This window comes from Erpetoichthys calabaricus, chromosome 7 (assembly GCF_900747795.2).
Source record: "Erpetoichthys calabaricus chromosome 7, fErpCal1.3, whole genome shotgun sequence".
NCBI lineage: Eukaryota > Metazoa > Chordata > Cladistia > Polypteriformes > Polypteridae > Erpetoichthys > Erpetoichthys calabaricus.
The window spans coordinates 46,820,250-46,839,326 of record NC_041400.2 but is presented as its reverse complement, the minus strand read 5'-3'; the positions used below and the strand labels follow the sequence as shown (position 1 = coordinate 46,839,326).

At 35.6% G+C, this 19,077-nt stretch overlaps 1 protein-coding gene across 1 annotated transcript in view; it reads right to left on the bottom strand.

Moving 5' to 3' along the window:
• LOC114654317 (sushi, von Willebrand factor type A, EGF and pentraxin domain-containing protein 1) overlaps positions 1 to 19,077 on the bottom strand; it is a 328,570-nt gene that overhangs the window by 212,614 nt on the left and 96,879 nt on the right. Inside the window, 2 exon segments of the mRNA XM_028804783.2 lie at positions 1,642 to 1,821; positions 4,599 to 4,757. Coding sequence (XP_028660616.2) covers positions 1,642 to 1,821; positions 4,599 to 4,757 — 339 coding nt within the window.

Sequence of the window (19,077 nt, the reverse complement as noted above, 5' to 3'; positions counted from 1 at the left end):
AGAGATGTCTTCAGCTTGTGTTTTTCTCCACAACTAAGAGGATAATAAAACCATCCAACTCAGCAGGAGTTAAGCAACTTCCTCTAAAGCTTATTTTTATTTTTTGTGAAGAAAACTCCCACTTGACGCAGGACAGAAGCACATACAATATCTTATATAACACAATCTGATATTGAAAAACTCACTTAATCCGTTTTAGAGTCATGGGGGATGGAGATAATGTATAATGGTGGCAACAGTGTACAAGCCAGGAATATGATGAGAGGTCAGGAATATGATGAGAGGTCTATGGCACAGTGCAGTTTTTAAATAAATAATCACGTCCTGTAACTGCAAGCTCCAATAAGGTGTAGGTGTGTGTGAGCACGCTTCATTCTGGGGTTGATTGGGGTGCTTGGTTGATCGCATATACGTGTGCAAATCCGAGCGGATTGGTCAGGTGTCTCATTCACACCTCGAAGTGCACAAAGTATCACACCTGCACCCAATCAGGCAGGATAAAAAGGAGCCTGCACAGCATAGGGTTGACAGACAGAAAAAAGAAATGGAAAAGAAAGACATGGAGGTTAAAGGAATGTAGAGAGGGCAGGAATGGACAGGAGTCGGTAGAACACAGAGGGGAACCAGACTCAAGGGAAAGTGAGTGCCAGTGAAAGAGTGTGTGGCTGACGCTCACGGGAGCTGAGGGTTGCTCTTGTTGAGCTGCCTGGGAGCAGAAGTGACCAAAACTACTCCAGAAGGTCTCCCCTGCAAATCCAAGGAATGTCAGTGTGGGATGGAGGGAGTAGAGCTCGGTGCATTGCCTTGTACACGCTGAAGAACTGACTGGCAACAGGGGCCTGAGTGGGATTAAAGGGTTGTCCGTGACTGTTAGTCCTCGTGCTGTAGAATATAAAGTGGTTAAAGATTTGGAGATGTCGGATTTTAGAAAGCAGCACTGTGGCTTGTGGCTTTAAAAAGAATATGTTCACCCTTGGATTTTAACATCATTTTATGGATATATTTATTTAGACTTTTAACTGCAACACTTTGATTATGGATTATTTATTTACTGGGACATTTTGATGCATTGCACTACTTGTGCTTTGTTTTTGAGTTAGTTTTAACAAAGCATTGGCAGATTTTGCACCTTGCACCTTGCTGAATGTGTGTCCTCATTTGCTCGGCTCATCTCGGTACATGACTATTGGGTTGAAGAGGCTCTTGGAAACGTAGGCCAACCCAGACTGTCACAAGGAACACATTTCCACAGTTACACTAGGCAAATTTACAATTGCAATTTAATTTTCCTCTCCCGCTCAGCTTTGGGATGAGAGAGGAATACCAGAGCCCTCAAAGAAAAACCCGTACAAACATGGGGGGGGGTGGATTGCAAACTCCACACAGACAATGAAAACACGTAGGATTTGTACCCTGGTTGATGTGTCCAAGAGGCATCAGTGCTAGCCATACTGCCACCATGTCCCCCACAGTACTGTATATAAAATACACAGTCTTCTCCTTCTTATAGACATTCAAACACATTGACTTTTCGAAAGAAATGGTACATTTAGACAGTTGTGGCCTTACCGCAAGCAAAAATAACTAACGTAAACCCCAAGGGAAAAGAAAACAGTCACCATACAATATGTTGTTACTTACCTCTGCATGTTGCTTCAGAGCCTGACCACTCACCACTCGGCTGGCACAAACGGATGCTGCTTCCTATTAAATCAAACCCAGCTTTGCAACGGATTCCGCAAGCTGCATTGAAATGATTATTGCAGACATTCTGGATGAAATATCCATGTTCTGGTGGCTTAATCTCCGGGCAGTGAACCACTTTAAATTCAATCAGAAAAACAAAATTAGAAAACTCTGATTGCAAACATTACCTTTAATTTTCACTCTACAGAGATTAATACTTTTGCATTAAGCACATTAAGTAAACATTATTCACACAGGATTTCTTGTTGTAAAAAGGACAAAAAAAATCTATGCGAGGTTATAAACCTGAGAAATAGAAAGTTTACGATGTACTCTCAGAAGGTGTAGCCCACTGATTAGCACTAGACCTCACACCCCTAGGAGACTTCGCTCAAATCTCGACCATAACTCTGCCTCTCTGAAGTTTTGTCTAATTTTTATCTGTCTAATTTATTGAAGAAGAAAAAACTATGCTCTGTGATTTTTTTATATTGCTGGTTATTTGTTGTTTAAGTTTAGTTGTCTTATCAACTATAATCTATGATTGTAAATTATTAGTTATTACCTCTTTCACAACAATCAACTTTTGTTACCTGTCCAATTACACCTGTTGAATTAACAGGCCCTAGCCTAATATTACTCGATAATGTTTGCCTCTGCTGTAAGTTGCTTTGAATAAAATCGTCTGCCAAGCAAATAAAGGTAAACGTAAATGTACAAAGTCTAAACATTCTACAAGGGTGCTGTACTCATTTCAAAGGTTTGTATGTCTTATAGGAGTTCAGAGCTATTTCTCTCGCTGACAGAGAGCTACTGAGATGTCAAATGGTAAACATAGAATTCTGTTTTATTTAAAGAATACTTCTGTGTCCCATCCATCCATCCACCCATCCACCCATCCATCCATCTGCCAAACCCACTTATCCAGATCAAGGGCATGGAGAAGCTGGAGACTATCCCAGATAGTAACTGGCACAATGCAGGAACTATCCCTGGACTGGGTGCCAGACCATGTCACTTGTGTTTAAACATACACAAGACAAAAGGGCAGCATTATACTGAGAAACGACCAGAGTACAGTTTGCAAGTTACAACATAACCTCAAAATGCTAATTGGAGAAGGAGATACTGAAAATTAACTCTGGGATGGAGTTTAAGTTTTATTGTTCATTGACCTCAGAACTTGACAGAGAAAGAACAAAGGGCACAATGGAATGTGAGAGAGCCATTGGAGTTAATAGAGAGGAAACATTCCCTACTGTTGGTCAGTGTACCGAGTAAACACATAGGAAGGTCCAGTAGAGCTTGAAGGAATAACTCTACCCAAATGTGATTTTTTTAAAGTTTTACTTACCCTGTGTAGTTTGCAGTGATGGGCAACCATTTTTTTTTTATTTTATGTTTTCCTGCAGAACAGAGATAACACGTTTTCTAATTTAATAGACGTCTACGGTCACCAACACTGGATAACAAAAAACAGTATCAAAAACCATGAAAACAATTTCACTTTACTAGTGTCACAAAATGAGTTTATCAAGTCATCCAGTTCTTTGCTAACAATGTTCCAAAACACATATTTTTACTAAAATGTTGTTAAATAAGCTGCCACCCAAAAATACTCTTGTGAATGAAAATGGAACATACTGAGATTTAACGAGATGAATTGTGGACCTGCATGGCTTCCTCCCATCATTACATTTATAACAATAGTAGTGAGCCACAGCTGGAGTACCTCAGGACTGTTTAGCAGCAGTTTGTGAATCTGCATGGGTGAAATGACCTTCCACTTTTGAGGCATATTCTCTTCCTGATAATGTTTTTCTCACTTTTCTTTAGCTTTTAATCTTTAGTTTTACACATCTCTCCGTGAACATTGCATTGTCAATATCATGTGAATTGTAATCTTAGCAAATGAATTAGCTGTTATTAGGCTGGATTTGTGATCAGTGAATGAGGCAGAGACGTGCATGTTCAATCCAAATGTAAGCCACTTTTGCTCATGAGAATATTTTCTAGAAATGGCTAATTTAACAATATTTTAGTAAAAATACATGTCTTTGGGATATTGTGAGAATGCAACTGGATGACTTGACATGTGGGTTATGCGACACAAGATTTTTTTCATGGATTTTTTCACATTGTTTGCTGTAGTCTAGTGTTGGTCATCATAGATGTGTATTACATCAGAACTTTTGCTGTCTCTACTCTGTAAGAACACATGATTAAAATTTTTCTTACCCATCTCTACAAACCACATGGGGTAATTAACATTTGAAAAATATATAATTTTTGAGTGGAGTAATCACAATGAGAAAAGGTGCAACACATTTGTCTGAGCATTAATGTTGGCTTCATCTGTTTTGTTTTGGGTTGTATTTCTAGATAATGTACTGTAGATGTACAGTACACCAACTTATTCATCCAATTTTAAAATGTTTCATTTATGTCTCCTTTTTGAAAATATGAAACAAGCAAACTTACAGTGCATATACTAAGCCAAGCTTTTACAGGCTACATATGTGATTTTATCTAAAGTTGTAAGTATCGAAATTCTTCTGTTTTTCATTATTTTACCCAGATACAAATGAGTATAGATTATAAACTAAAATCTGAAAAACAACATAAAAATCAATTGTTTTAATTGATTAAATGAGATTATCTTTGTCAGCAACATTTTATACTCTCTCTATAAATATAACTTCCTGCTTCCTATTAAATTAAACATAATTCTAAAACTATTTACAGTTCTGGTAAATTTCTGATTTAGTTCTGTGTAGTATCATTCCATTGTGCTGCCACATAACGATCATGTATACGTAATTCCCAATAATTCCTGTAGAATAGCATTTTGTTATCCTGAGGTTATGATTAAGTCTATATTAATCTTAGTAGTTAGTTGACTTATTGCTCACCTTGACATGATTGGCCGACTGGGCTGTAGCCATTCTTGCACACACAGTCTTTGACAGCTGTACTTCCAGGAGGGGATGTGTGGTGCTTGTCAGGGCAGGGAGTACAGGAGCTAATACCCCCTGGCGTTGCTTCAGGTTTGTATGTGCCTGGTGGGCAAGCTAAATAAATTGAAAAAGAACAAAAGATGACCATGCAATATTATTTTAACAACACTGAGCTTGAAAAATAATTATAATATACATTACATACTATGCTTTCTTACACTATGTCACTTTTTAATTCAATGCAATTTCATTTAATGACCCCATTAGATGGGTTCTTCCATCTTTCAAAATATGAACTTGTCATCAAATGCTATAAAGTTATTTTATATCATTTTCACACATGGTGGTATGGGCAGTCTTTTGCAGAGACCAATTTAAGGATGCACGTTTGTAAGGAAAGACGTTATCCTGCAGTCTTTCTTTTTGTTTCCTAGAATAGTAGAACACAACCTAGTCTCGTTGAAGCCAGATGTTTAATCTTTATGTCTGGAGACAACCAAGAGTGAAACTGGTTAGGAACAAATAGACGGCTCACTGAATGTCACACCAGTGCAATACCTTGTGAAGGCGGTGCTCAAAGTATGGGTGGTGATTTTGAACTGCACACTTTTCACTTGGTTGTCCCCAGATGTATATTCTTGTTTGAAAATCACATCTGACCCTGTAAGACTAAACACAGCCTCAATAAAGACACCTCATGTGACTTCTTGTCCGCCTTCAGCCTTGTCTTTTTAGCCTGATACAATAAGAGCTCCATTACAGAAACTGGACTTCATGTGACCAGCGAATCACCTAAAAAAAAAGTAACATCCCTCCTGTGGCTGTTATTGTTTTGAATGTTGTAACTGTCTTTATTTATTTTCATTTTCAGCTTCAAAGGCTTGGCAATTAAACTGAGTTTCGCTGCTGGAGCCTCAACTGTTTTTATAATGTCTGTCTGCTTTATTTACAAGTAGGTTATACATAACCAGAAAAGAACACAATTTGAGTAACTAATGTTACCTATTAAAACTAATCCCAATAGTTTTTTACTTTTAAAAATCCAGATAATTGGAAGTTTTCACCCCTCCTGTTTTCACTTTATACAAATGACTGTAGATCCATGGACAAATCTGCAAAAATCCTAAAGTTTGCAGATGACACAATCATAGTGGGTCTCATTTCCAACAATGATGTGTCTTTCTATCAAAGAGATGTGAGTTGTCTTGTAGAATGTTCTTCTTGTAACTACTCGGAGCTCAATGATATTAAGACGGTGGGAATGAGGATTGATTTCTGCCGACAAGTCACTAACTATCCGCCTTTGTAAATTAATGGCATGACTGTGTCTGTGGTTCAGTTGTTTAAATTCCTGGGGACTACTTTCACTAATATTAAAAAGGGACAAGTACATCACCTCTATCATCAAGAAAGCCATGCAGAGATCGTTCTTCCTTTGCCAGCTTAAGAAGCTTGGCATATCAAGGCGTATATTGTTAAAATTTTACTCAGCCATCATAGAGAGTGTTGTTACCTCCTCCATCACCATTTGATTTCCTCCTTCATCCTCTATTTCTAAGACTCAGTTGCAGCGGGTGATTAGTTCAGGTGAGAAAATCATTGGCTGTTGTCTCCCAACATTAAAAGATCTGTTCATTGCCAGAGTGAACAAAACATCAGGAAAGATTGCAGCTGACTCCACCCACCACAGCAGCCACCTGGTCATTAAATTGCCATCAGAGAGGAAGTACAGGTCTATTGCAATCTGAACTACATGCCAACTTCACAGCTTCTTTCCTCAAATTATTCAGATCTTAAATAAACTTACATAGGGTTACTCCTGTTTTTGCAACATACAACTGGTAACTGTGCTGTTTGTCTATTCATAAATACTTCATACTTGCTCAGCCTGTAATGATAGTTTTTCTATCTGAGTTAACTATTGATGTTTCTAAATGTTTTGTTCAAGAATACATTTGTATTTGCATAGTGGTTTGCACAGTGTCAGGTTAATGATGGGCTGAAATTGTATTGTCTTGTGTTGGTAATGTCTCGTATCTCATGTTTCACACATAACTAAAGTCAATACTGGTATGTTTCACATGGTAACAATAAGGTGATCCTCATTTTGGTTTGTACTTGCAATTTACCACAATTAATATTTAGAAGGTAAAACATAAAATTCTATAACAGTCGCAAACTTGACAATTCTAATTCAGAGTCATGTTTGGGTCAGACCCTGTCCCAGCTGCACTGGATACAAAGCAGTGCCAGTCATTCACAATTTCAATTTTGAATAGTCATTTAATCTAACGAGCAGGCCGTTAAGAATGTAACAGAAAATAAACCGAATAGAGAATGATGTGCATGAATAAGGGGCAAAATCGGACATTGGCCAAGAAGGTGATATTGAATATTGAATGTCTGAAGTGGCAACAGTAGTTACTGTACAATTGTGTCCCTCCAGAAAGCAATAATGTCATGAAATATGTTCATTTTATTAACTAAACTATAACCACATCAATTGAAGATGAAGCTCATTTTCTCTATGCTTGCAGTGATTTTTTGGACACTCTGCTTTCCTTTTACATCCTAAAGATGCAAGCCAGGTTAACTGAATTGAATTGAAAGCCTTTATTGTCATTATAAAATAATTACAATGAAATTACGAGTGTCTCTTGTCACATACTGACATACTAGCCTAGGTTTGGTCCTTCCTTGCCCCCATATCATTAAGATGGATTTTTATCAAAACTGTTTAGATAATAGCTTAATCATTAGTCCTTATAGTATGTAAATGCACATGATATACCTTGAATCCTTTAACCATGACGTGTGTTTGATTGAGTGTGTTTTTTTTCTTTGCTAATAAGCCAGTTTTGTACTCATTTCTACACACTGTCATGTTTTCTGATAACACCTATGAACAGTTAATGTTTCTCTGTTCTTCTTCAACATCTGAAGCCTATTTGATACTTTCAGTTCTCATGGGTGCTGATAATGCTATGAGACTGTTCTGGACATCAAGTAACACAAAGAACTATTATGAAATTTTTTTTTTAACAAGGGCCACTGCTTGCTTGTATGACTCCTACATGAGCACTGCCCAGACATTTTACTCTGAAAAATGCTTTTATTCCTAAGAACTCAAATAATTCATCTATTTTAATTACAGTATTTACAACATAAAGCTGTAGACCACCCTTCAAAGTACATGATAAAAAAACAAATGATGCACTGTAAATACCCTGCAGGGACACAATTTCCATTTATTTTATTTAGGAAAACTTGTCATAGGCATACAAAATTTAAAAACACAAGTGTACTAATTTTTAAACTGAAATTTTCAACTGCATGCATAGCAAGTGTATACCATCATTTTAAGTGTAAAAGCACTGCACTGCACATATTATGAATATCTATCTTATTTGGTAAGAATGTAACGTTTCTGTGTGTTTCCATTTAAAAGTGTTTTATTTCGAATTTCAAATGTTTTACTTTCTTTTGTTGTTAACTGTATCTTCCGCATTGCATTATTAAATTGATCTTAAGCATTCTGTAATCTGCTGTAATGTACTTCATCACTACAATGTCAACCAGAGCTGAAATGTAATTTACGTGCAAGTCTTAAATCAGAATGCTCCACTGAGGATGAATCAAGCAGGTTATCTTTGAAGCAGCTATTTTATTTACTGCTTACAATTTAAATTCATGAAGAGGTGCCCAGCTGGTGAGTATTTGGTAGGTGCAAGCTTAAAGATTCTTTAGGCCAGATCTAGAATGATCTTAAAGTCAGAAGATAGCTGAAAGAAAACCTCGGTGATGGCAGGATGAGAGATACTTGTATACGTTATACTGATAGAAATTTGTCAACCAGGAGAAATTTTTGCATGTGATTGTTACTTCTTAGAAAAGTGACACAAATGTTATAGTAGTGTGGTGGGGAGTGGGTGTACCATAACCTTCTGACACAACGTGGCATATGCTGGTACAACTGTGGAGGTGGAAAAAGAGGCCAAAAACCGCCTCAAATCCACACGACAAACAAAGTAAAGAGCTGGTTTGGAGAAAAGTTGTGTGCTCAGTCCACGCATGCTTTCTAACTTTCTAAAGCCAAATTTGAACGTTTTCATGTACTTAAGTAGTATATGGCCTACATGTCCTAAAACCGATAGTGTGATTGTTTCAGAGATTTAATTTATATAAATGTGTATACTGCAGAAAATGCTATATTAATAGCTATAATAATAATACTGTTAATTCCTATTATAATAATAGTAGGAATCAGATGGCAGGAGGGCTCCGGCAACTTTTGTTTTATTAATGTTAAAATGTGTATTTTGTGTTTTAATACTTTGCATGCTGTATTATGTGATGATACATAACTATTCTTTCTTGTCATAACTTAAAACTATCGATTTTTTTAAAGGGTCACTTCAAACATTGATCACAATGATAATAAGGTAGCCCTGGATTAATCATTAAGTGCTATGTTCCCCATAGGTTACATTTTAAAATACCAGAATTGACAATATATTCTTTTTGAATTTATAGAAAACTCTTAAATGCATATATACGGAACCATGTTTGTGATTGTGAAGAAAGAACTTCAACTTGAGAAACATTGAACTTCTCCTTTAACTATGTTTTATATGAATTACTAATATTAAAAATATTTAAAAAGTAAAAAAAAGAAATCTGCATAATTTTAATGGATGTGATCCACTAATAAGCCCAAAATTTAAAAAAAATATCTGCTGAAAGCTTTAGACATGAGTAGTCAGTTGATTATAAGCTGTGTTGATCCATAAGTGGAATTTTCCGCTGAGCCTAATTTTAATTTTTGCACATAGTTAGGTACAGTTTAGCTTACATGTGGCATGAAGTAATTAGGAAAGTCTATGAAATGCATTTACAAAAATTAAAGTAAACAAGCAATTCAAAAAATTTACATAACTTAAAACACAGTTCACATGATACCCACTGTTAGGATAATTTGGTCGAGCATTGCACAAGATTCTGTATACTTACAAAAATACTTTAGGCTGGGTGGCATACCACACATGCACTGTCAAGTCAAGTTGGCAGTACAATGACTAAGCTACAGTTAATTTGCCACTTCCTTGAAGTTAATTTCCTGTTTGTGAGAATTCGCATGCAGGCTTACTCATTTTTTACTTTTGTAGTTATTATGGATTGAGCGCTGTTAGTGTTGCATGCGAATAGTTTTTTTTTTTTTTAATGAATTTGCAGAATATAAACATATGTACTACTATACAATGTATAATACTTGTATAGAATAATGTATACTACTGCAACACCACCCACTCCTATGGTGCCTCCAGTTCCACAAGTGAGCCGTCTAATCATTTTAACAGAAAAGGCATCCAGGGAGCTGCCGTGAGAACTGGCACTTTAAGGGCAACTGAAGGCTCATAATTTCAGTGCTGCCAATGAGAATTCTGGCCTGGTGTTCTTGGAGAAAACAGAAGGTGATGATAGTGATGACAGAACTAAATTTGTTCCCAGTGGGAAATTTGGCAAAGTTCACCTATAACTCTGAAATTAATTCGGTGGCATGGCTTTGCATTACACCAGTATAGGGTTTAGGGCAATCTAGCAGTCAGAGATCTTTAAGTAAATAGTAGGGGTAAATCCTAAATTGGTGGGGGAAAGATTAATCTTAAAATTAAACTAGGATTACTATATTTCCTGAGCCAAAAAATACGACAAAAAAGTTCCCTTTGGACTTTCTCTCCATGTCAATGCATTGGGGACTTTGTAAGTTTTCTCCATATAAGAGTGAGGGGATGGGGTGAGCATTTATAATTATTCCATAATGTACACGCTGCGTTGTTTAAGAAGCATTCTTCTACAGAATTGCTGTTGTAGGTTTATCTGATGTGTGTTAAGAATTTATGGTAGGTAATACTTTAAAAGAGGATGTGAATTGAAAAAAGTAAACTTGGTTGGGAACAATGGGACACAGTATGAAAAACCTGAACAAGCTCACAGTTAATTTTGTGAAATCCATCCGAATATTCACCTAAAAAAAGGACTTGTCCAGGGAAACCAGACATATGGTAATCCTAATCCATAAATGCTTGGAAAAACACAGATGTAGTTGAGCACTGTCAATAATGTATGGGTGATTGACAACCCTCAACAAACTGCATGACACCAAGTGACCACTCAGATAGCTTATACTAAGAAATGACTTTGGTTCAATACTTTGCCATTCTTAGCATAGTAAACTAATGTCCACCTCTGGACTGATATCTTTTTAATTTCTGTTGTTGTGTTCAGAATTGGGGAAGGTTCTAAAGAAGCGGCATTAAAACCTGTCCAAAACTGAATACACAGCTCATTAGTAACTTAGCAGGCATTTCTGATGTTTAATCAACACGTCTTAAGTACTGGACAATTCAGTTTTTCTCTTATAATCTTCTCTTTTCTTTTTGGCCCAGAATGCTTCTACTTGAGTATATTGAGCATATGAGGAGCATGTTGCCAATTCAGCACCCAGCACTGGAGAAGTAGCTTGGCTTTCAGCCTGAGGGAGACATGGCTGAAATTTCTGGTATTTATATATAGTATTTGCCTGCTGTATATTTAAAAAATGACTAGTAATACAAATTTAATAAATTCAAACTTATTCCTTAACCAGATAAAAATCAGGAGAATAAACAAGGTAAATGTATATCCAGTACTGTAAAAACCTTTGACATTGGTGATAAAGTTATTAACAATTTAATAATAATTTAAGCTACATCCTTTGTATCAAAATAAGCTATAGAAATAAATGTTGTTGTTGATAGAGCACTGAAGAAACCAAAGTGTACTTCTGAATTAGCTTATTAAAAACATACTGGTTAATAACCACATTTGTATTATTCAACAGAACAATCACTTTAAGATTAAACCTGTTCTGCAAAAATGTATATACTGTATATGTTTTTTCAGTCGCTTGCTTCCTGTTAGTTTAGTGCATGAATAAATTAATACATTTGCATTCAATTTTTCAATTTGCCTGAGGCAAAATGGTAAAATGATCAATGTGCCTTTGTTTTTCACTTTTCATACAACTATAGAAAAGCTATATTAGGAAATAATTGTCATTTTTGTCTCATTTCCTAACATTCCTAGAATTAACTAGACCATACGCACCAAGCAAGCTTACAAGTGATATAAAACATCTGGTACTCTTCCGAAGTTGTTTATTTGTTTTGCAGCTAGGAGCAGGAGAGTCAGACAATTTGAGCTGACAAGATGAAGCAGGGACACATGCATTGACTGAAGCCAGACTTTTGTCATGATATACACAGATGTTGCAGCTGTTAACAAATTCTTCAGTTTCTACTTGTATAGGACTTGTGTGGTTCTAGAATCATTACTATAACTGAATTTAGGAAATTAACAAGGGCTAGTAGAACTAACCGGCTAGATGCCCATGCTTTAGATGTTCAGAAAAAAAACAGAGAACTGCTATAGCTTGCCCAGATTCCTCTCTTATGTAATGCCCAGTATTCCACAAACAAAAAAAAAAAGCTTTTGAACTTATTAAAAGATGTGGTTTCTTTTTTGTCTGTTTTTATTTGTGTTTCGTTTTTTGTTCTTTTTATTTTGTAACATTTTGCACTGTGGCCACCAGGGGATCTCAGAATGGTCTGCATTCATGAAAGCAATGAGATGCAAAGGGCTACAGTGCATGTTCTGGCACACTGTTGGGTAACGGATATGTATACAGCACAAAGACCCCCAAAGGCAATTTTTAAACATTCCAAATACTGAAGGTCACAGATTTGCATTTGCCTGTTCAGTATTTCATAATTACATACAGAAATCCCAGTAAGCTATGTCATAAAGCAGGAACAGGTAAAAATATTTTGTCTCACTTTGATTAAAGAGGCAAGATTTTCATAGTCTATCAAGAAAAAACACTGGGCAGAGAATGAGAAAAGACAACGGAGACAAAAGCAAAGCCATGTACATTTCAGATCCGCTATAAACAATACTATGATGCAGATGCTCTTACTAGACAGCAAAAATGAAGAGAAGGGAATACAGATGAATAACTGCTCAGTATAACTAGAAAATGTAATTTCCTTTATTTTACAATGGAAGCAATTTTAAAGCTGCACTGCTATTCAAACTGGCATAATAATTTTTTTAACACAAACAAGTCTACACATTATATTAACTAAAAGAAGAAAATACCTGTGGTGTTTCTATCCATGTAATAAATGTCATTGGTGCATTGCATTTCTAAGCATGCTTTTAAAAGTCAACAGGTGAAAAAAACAAAGAAGAATCTTATAAGTGCAAGTTTATCAGACCTTTCTTAGACATTTTCTTTTATGCTCACAGATGGAGCAACCGTGTAGCATCTTTTATTTTTGCTCTTTAAGAAGCAGTTTAAGAATTAAATATATAGCATTCTGAGATAAAATGTCCACAGTGGAAGCCACACACGTGATTTGCAAGAACTACAGTATTATGGCCTTGGGACAGATAAGGCACTTATGATCCAACAACAGCAACATTTATTTCTATCACACATTTTCATACAAAGCTCAAAGGGTTCTACAAGATGACAAAGAAGATGGGTTTATATGTAGAACTGCATTCTTTAGGATAAGATTATGCTATTTAAAGTATACATGTTTGAACAAGAATCTGATGTTTGTAACACTGTTCTTGCTGAATTTTAAATCAAATGGAGTGAAATTACATATTAATTATTGTAATACTATAAGATCATAACTCTTCAATACATTTTCTGAAACTGAACAGCATAATCTAATATATAAAGCTCAGTGTGTGTGCTTGTCTTTTATACAATTCCATACCCTTGGTCCATTTTCAACAAAATAAATATCCCAGTCAGGAAGAGATACTAGACTTCTTTGGAATCCAAAAGTTTGACCCTGGATATACCTTTCCTTTTTTACTACAGTGAATTTTAAGAACAGTGCTTTTACCCAGATTTTGAGCCACAAAAGAAATTAAATAAATTTAATTTGTCACTAGATGAGCACACTTCAAGAAACACCATTTAAAGATGTTAGATAGTTCTAGATTACTTACCTAGGCAACACCTGGTGCTGCTGCTAATACTGGGCTTTGTAATATGTGATGATAATAAAAATGGTAATTTGAATATGTCTAAATTTTGATGTCAGTGTTTAGGAAATTTATCAATCTGTCTGTGCAAAAACCCTAGGTGTGAGATCTCACCTTCACCTTACCCATTGGTCTATGACTTAACTAAAATATTGCACCAATTTAAAGCTATATAAATGAAGAAATATTACTTCCCTTCTCATAAACATTACACTAGCGATCAAGGAATGTGCAATACAAGCTCCTTAGCTAGCTCTAGAAGTTCACCTTATAGGGATGAAGCTACCACAACCTCACAGCTCTCATAATAATGAGAAACAAGAATTGTTTTATAAAGCAGAAATTTCCATTCCTGAATTACTGTATACAGTTGCATGTAAGAAATAGAACTTTTAAGAAGAAGTTTCACTGCTTCTAAGCAATTTGTTTTTAGGGTGAAAGAAGATGTCTTTGTTTCCACTAAACCCTAGCTTCCTTCTTTAAAGGCATTGCTTTGGAATGAACTGACCATTACTATAGTCACTAAAGGATTCTTTTCTATATCACTCTAATTTCACTATGAAGGTAAAGTAAAGCATTAGTATAAACCACGTAAACAAAGTTCATACCTTACTGATAGAGACGAGTATCAGAAAAATGTTTAAATTTATGAAGGCCAACGGATGAATAAGGAGAGAAACTACTTTGTTTGTTAAAAAGGAAAAATTCTTCTGCATGGTCAGAAATACAAGAAAGCATAAGGTATGTTGTTAATTTATTTTCTTTTTTTTTAAATAATTTTATTGATTTTATTGTAATCATTCCATACAAACTGATCAATTTTTACAAAAAAAAAATTGGGTTGAAAACAAATCAACCCCCACCTCTGAGAAAGAGAGCATGGCCAACGGACTAAAACTTAAAAATAGTAAAAATAAATAAATTGATGAGTTTATTAGGCGGATACAGATAAATGGAGAAGAAAAAGATATGGGGAGAGAATCTACTTCCTCAGTGCTTTAAGAGCTTATTCTAAAATATTATTGATTAGATCCTGACAGGTTTTGAAAAAGTTCTGCACAGATCCTCTAAGTGAGAATTTGATTTTTTCCAATTTCAAATAATATAAAACATCAGTTACCCAGTTAATTTATTTCCCATGATTTTATGTATTGCTTCAGTTTGTTGGGTGAGCTATAATACCTAAAAATGAAAAACAGTAAGTTGAATATATTGCATTGCCTGACCTTTTAAATAAAATGGAAACCAGAAGAGTTAGTTCTAAAGCTAGTATAATACCATCCTGAAACCTTAAATGAAGCATCATGTAAATTTGTAGACAACAGACTTTAAGAGAAGCCTTTGCGGTCAACAGCAGCATATCAATTACTAGGCTGACACTGTCTTATTTAAACCATTGAAAGAAATGAAGGTTGACTTAATAGAGATGATCAAATTACCGAAGAGCTAACTAATGTTAATTACTTCAATGTATGTTATTTCAGGAAACAGTGAACTGTAGCAAGAGTCATTAAGTGAAATCAATAAAACACAGACTAAGGACTGAAAAATGCAAAAGACCCCATGGGGAGGGCTATTAGCTTATGGAATTCACTGTAGAGATCTGTGCCAGTAGACTGGATTTATGTTTTCAGTCTACTCTGAATCTTCAGTGTTGGACATGCAGAGTTCTTTTCCTCCCACAAAGTAGATTTTTCCTTGAAGATGCAAAAAATAAGCACAAGGGGTTTCTACCATTCACTATATAAAAAAAAATGACCTCAGTGACAACATGTTGATGTCAGCTAATTGAAGTCTCCAAGGCAATATCAACATTTTTAATTTGATTTATTCAGGCATACTCTATATGCATAAAGGTTCAATATGTTACGATGGAATTATATTAAAATAATGGTACTGGTAAAGAGGTACTTGTCATGCTGAGAATCTAGGAACTTGAATGAAATTTCTTCCCTGCTCTCTGTGTGAATTTTGCACATACACTTCTTGTTCCTTCATATCTCAAAGGTGTGTCAGTAACTAGTTGGACATTAACTGGGGTGAGTGTATGCATGAAATTTACCATGCAATGGAATGGCATTCCACCAGGGTTGGCTCCTCTCTAGTGCCCGTTGCTACGTGCCAGAATTGGCTCCTGCATCTTTGGCCATTAAATGAAAAAAGTTATTGGTGAACAGAAAATATTAAACATTCTTTTAAGAAAACTGGAGTGTTTTGTATGTCTATCACCACAGAATATGTCTGTTATTAGAATAACATATATTTGCGAAAAGTGATCCAAGTGACAGAGGTAAAGAAGATTCATGTAGGACAAAGGAGGCATTTTCCATCGTGCTAGGCTTTAAGTGTTGACTAGGCCTTTTAAGACGACAGATTTAACAGAGATGCAGACATCCAGCTACACCAAACCCCCACTTTAAAAAGTGTCTGAAGTCTTCATACCACGAATAGCCTGTTCATCATCTGATAAAAGAGGTGTAAATCTGAGCTCTGACCAAAGATACAAAATAGACATCCAAAAACAAATACATTTACATCAACAAGTTACAACTGTGATAGACAAAATAATGCATTTGTGAGAAGAAATTGATTGTGTAACTGGAAGTGACTTTAATCAAATCATAAAAGGCTACATGGTCCTTAAAAACAGGGAACACTCCTATCCACTCTCTCGGGGGAATTCTGAAGAAACTCCCATGGCAGCTCTGTTCTCACTGTCCAAAATGAGCTCTCTGAAACAACCACTCCCTGAAACCAAAAGGCTGATGAGCCGCCCCCTCTTTGGGGAGCTGAAAACGGAACTGCAATCTGAAATCCATTCTGCTAAACCAAGCATTGAGCCCAGTCTGAAATGTTGAGAAGCAGCCATTACTTCAAGTAGGGAACTAAACTTTTGTGCCAGAAAGAGTAATGCTTTTCCCTCTGAAGTTGCAGACAACATAGCAAAGAGCCTGGGAAAAGCACAGAACACAAATGATCATGTAGCAAAGGGAAGAGAAAGAGTGCACTCCAAAGCAAGAAGAATCCTCCACCTGAACCTGGAGCAGCAACAACAGCAACAACTCCACAACTATTTATCAGTGCCAAGATAAAGTAGAACTTTATATATCAGTAAAGAGACAACCTATACATTATATGTTTGTCTGTCTAAATTGTATTATTCTGTTTCTTAAAACAGAGAGACCTGGGGACCCGGGTTCGCTTCCCGGGTCCTCTCTGCGAGGAGTTTGCATGTTCTCCCCGTGTCTGCGTGGGTTTCCTCCGGGCACTCCGGTTTCCTCCCACAGTCCAAAGACATGCAGGTTAGGTGGATTGGCGAATCTAAAATTGGCCCTAGTGTGTGCTTGGTGTGTGAGTGTTTGTGTGTGTGTCCTGCGGTGGGTTGGCACCCTGCCCGGGATTGGTTCCTGCCTTGTGCCCTGTGTTGGCTGGGATTGGCTCCAGCAGACCCCCGTGACCCTGTGTTCGGATTCGGCGGGTTGGAAAATGGATGGATGGATGGATGGATGTTTCTTAAAACAAGTGTGCCTCAGTCACCTTAATATGTGTCAAAATATTACCTTAATATGTCAAATTATTGAATCAACTACCAGCATTGCCAAAGGCAAGGCTGATAATTAATTAACCAAATTAAAGCTCTTCTTATTTCCTACATGTGTGACTGATTAAAACTGAGAAAAACAGCAAGGGTCTGGTGATCAGTATATAAACAGCAAATGTGGTGAAACCAAAACTTAATGTTAAAGTAGGCACAGTTTAAAAACCTGTAATTCTTAAATTAGTTTTATGTGTTCTAGGTATGAGGTCTTTTTTATTTATATTTTGAAGTTTAGTCACATTACAAATCTACACCATATTTTTTATATGATGGCATTTACTATGTTAACAATTTCCAAAGGCAAAAACAAAAACAACCAATGCAATAACCTGCAAAAGCATAATATAAGCATAAATGATGAGGAAAAAGAAATAAAGACAGCAAACAAAACAAAATTAATATTATCTGAAAAGAACTGTGAAAAAACATAAACATAATATGCACAGTACACTACAGACATGCTATCGTTATCAGAGTTTTAGATAGATAGATAGATAGATAGATAGATAGATAGATAGATAGATAGATAGATAGATAGATAGATAGATAGATAGATAGATACTTTATTAATCCCAATTTTAAAACATCTTTCCAATTTTTTAAGTCCAGTTCACTTGTTTCTGACAATGCTAAACATTTTTTTTTCTTGTGATGGTAACATTTTGTTATTTTGATGATTATTTTGTTCTTGTCCTATTTTCTGTTTTTTGACTTTGTCTGTTAAATGCATATTCTTTATATTTCCATTTGAAAAAAAGTTTTAGTTTCTTTTCTAAGCCTTTCTTTAAGTGCTTGCAGATTCCTCTTTCCAAAAATCATTACACATATAAAATGTGACAGAAGCGTGGATCGATAATGAGATAAGCTAATTTAAAAAGAACACAAATGATCTCACATCACTGTGCTTTTTGCACATCACCGTAAGAAAATAATGAAATTAAGAGCTCAAATTAATAACATGTGAATTCATTTAAAGGAAGCACGTAGAGACCATGTCACTGCTGTACATTAAAAACTGTGATTGCAACAAGTAATCTAATTAAATAATATGTTCTTTTAACAGCAAGAAATGGCTTTAAATAAGAAATTGGAATAGAAATCCCCTACCAGTGCAAAACTCCCAAAGCTGATCTGTATGGAGATGTATAGTAGAAACATTTTGTTCAACATTCACTAAAAAACAGGAAATTTTAACGAGAACAGAAATTTGCTTATTGTTATTGGGTGCACTTTCATATTTTGATCCACTTTTGGTGTATCTTTTTTCAAGTTGCTTCACTAACTATCCAGCACCTATTTCACTTCATTTCCCTTCAACAGACTCCAGAAAAACTAAGATACATTTCATAATAAATAGTTTTTCAGATATTTAGCATTTTGATTGAGCCAAAAATTACATTTGTTCTAAGGGTTGCTTAAGAAATCTGAGCAATCTTTACTTTAGATAAATATTTACAATATACTTTTACAGAAATAAATATCATTCATCTATGAGTGAACTTGATAAGTGTTTTGCAGATGTTACAGCTGGAACAGATTACTAGCAGCAGTATCCCAAAGGTAATAAAACTAGTGTAACTCAGGCTTCTGGGGATTGTTAAAAGGCAAATAAGTCACCCTGAGTTGTTCCAGGTTATTTGTATGTTATGCCATGATACCAATGCAGACATTCACCATGCTTGAATGGCAGGAAAAAGCAAACTATGCAATTAAGTCAAAGCTTATAACAACAGA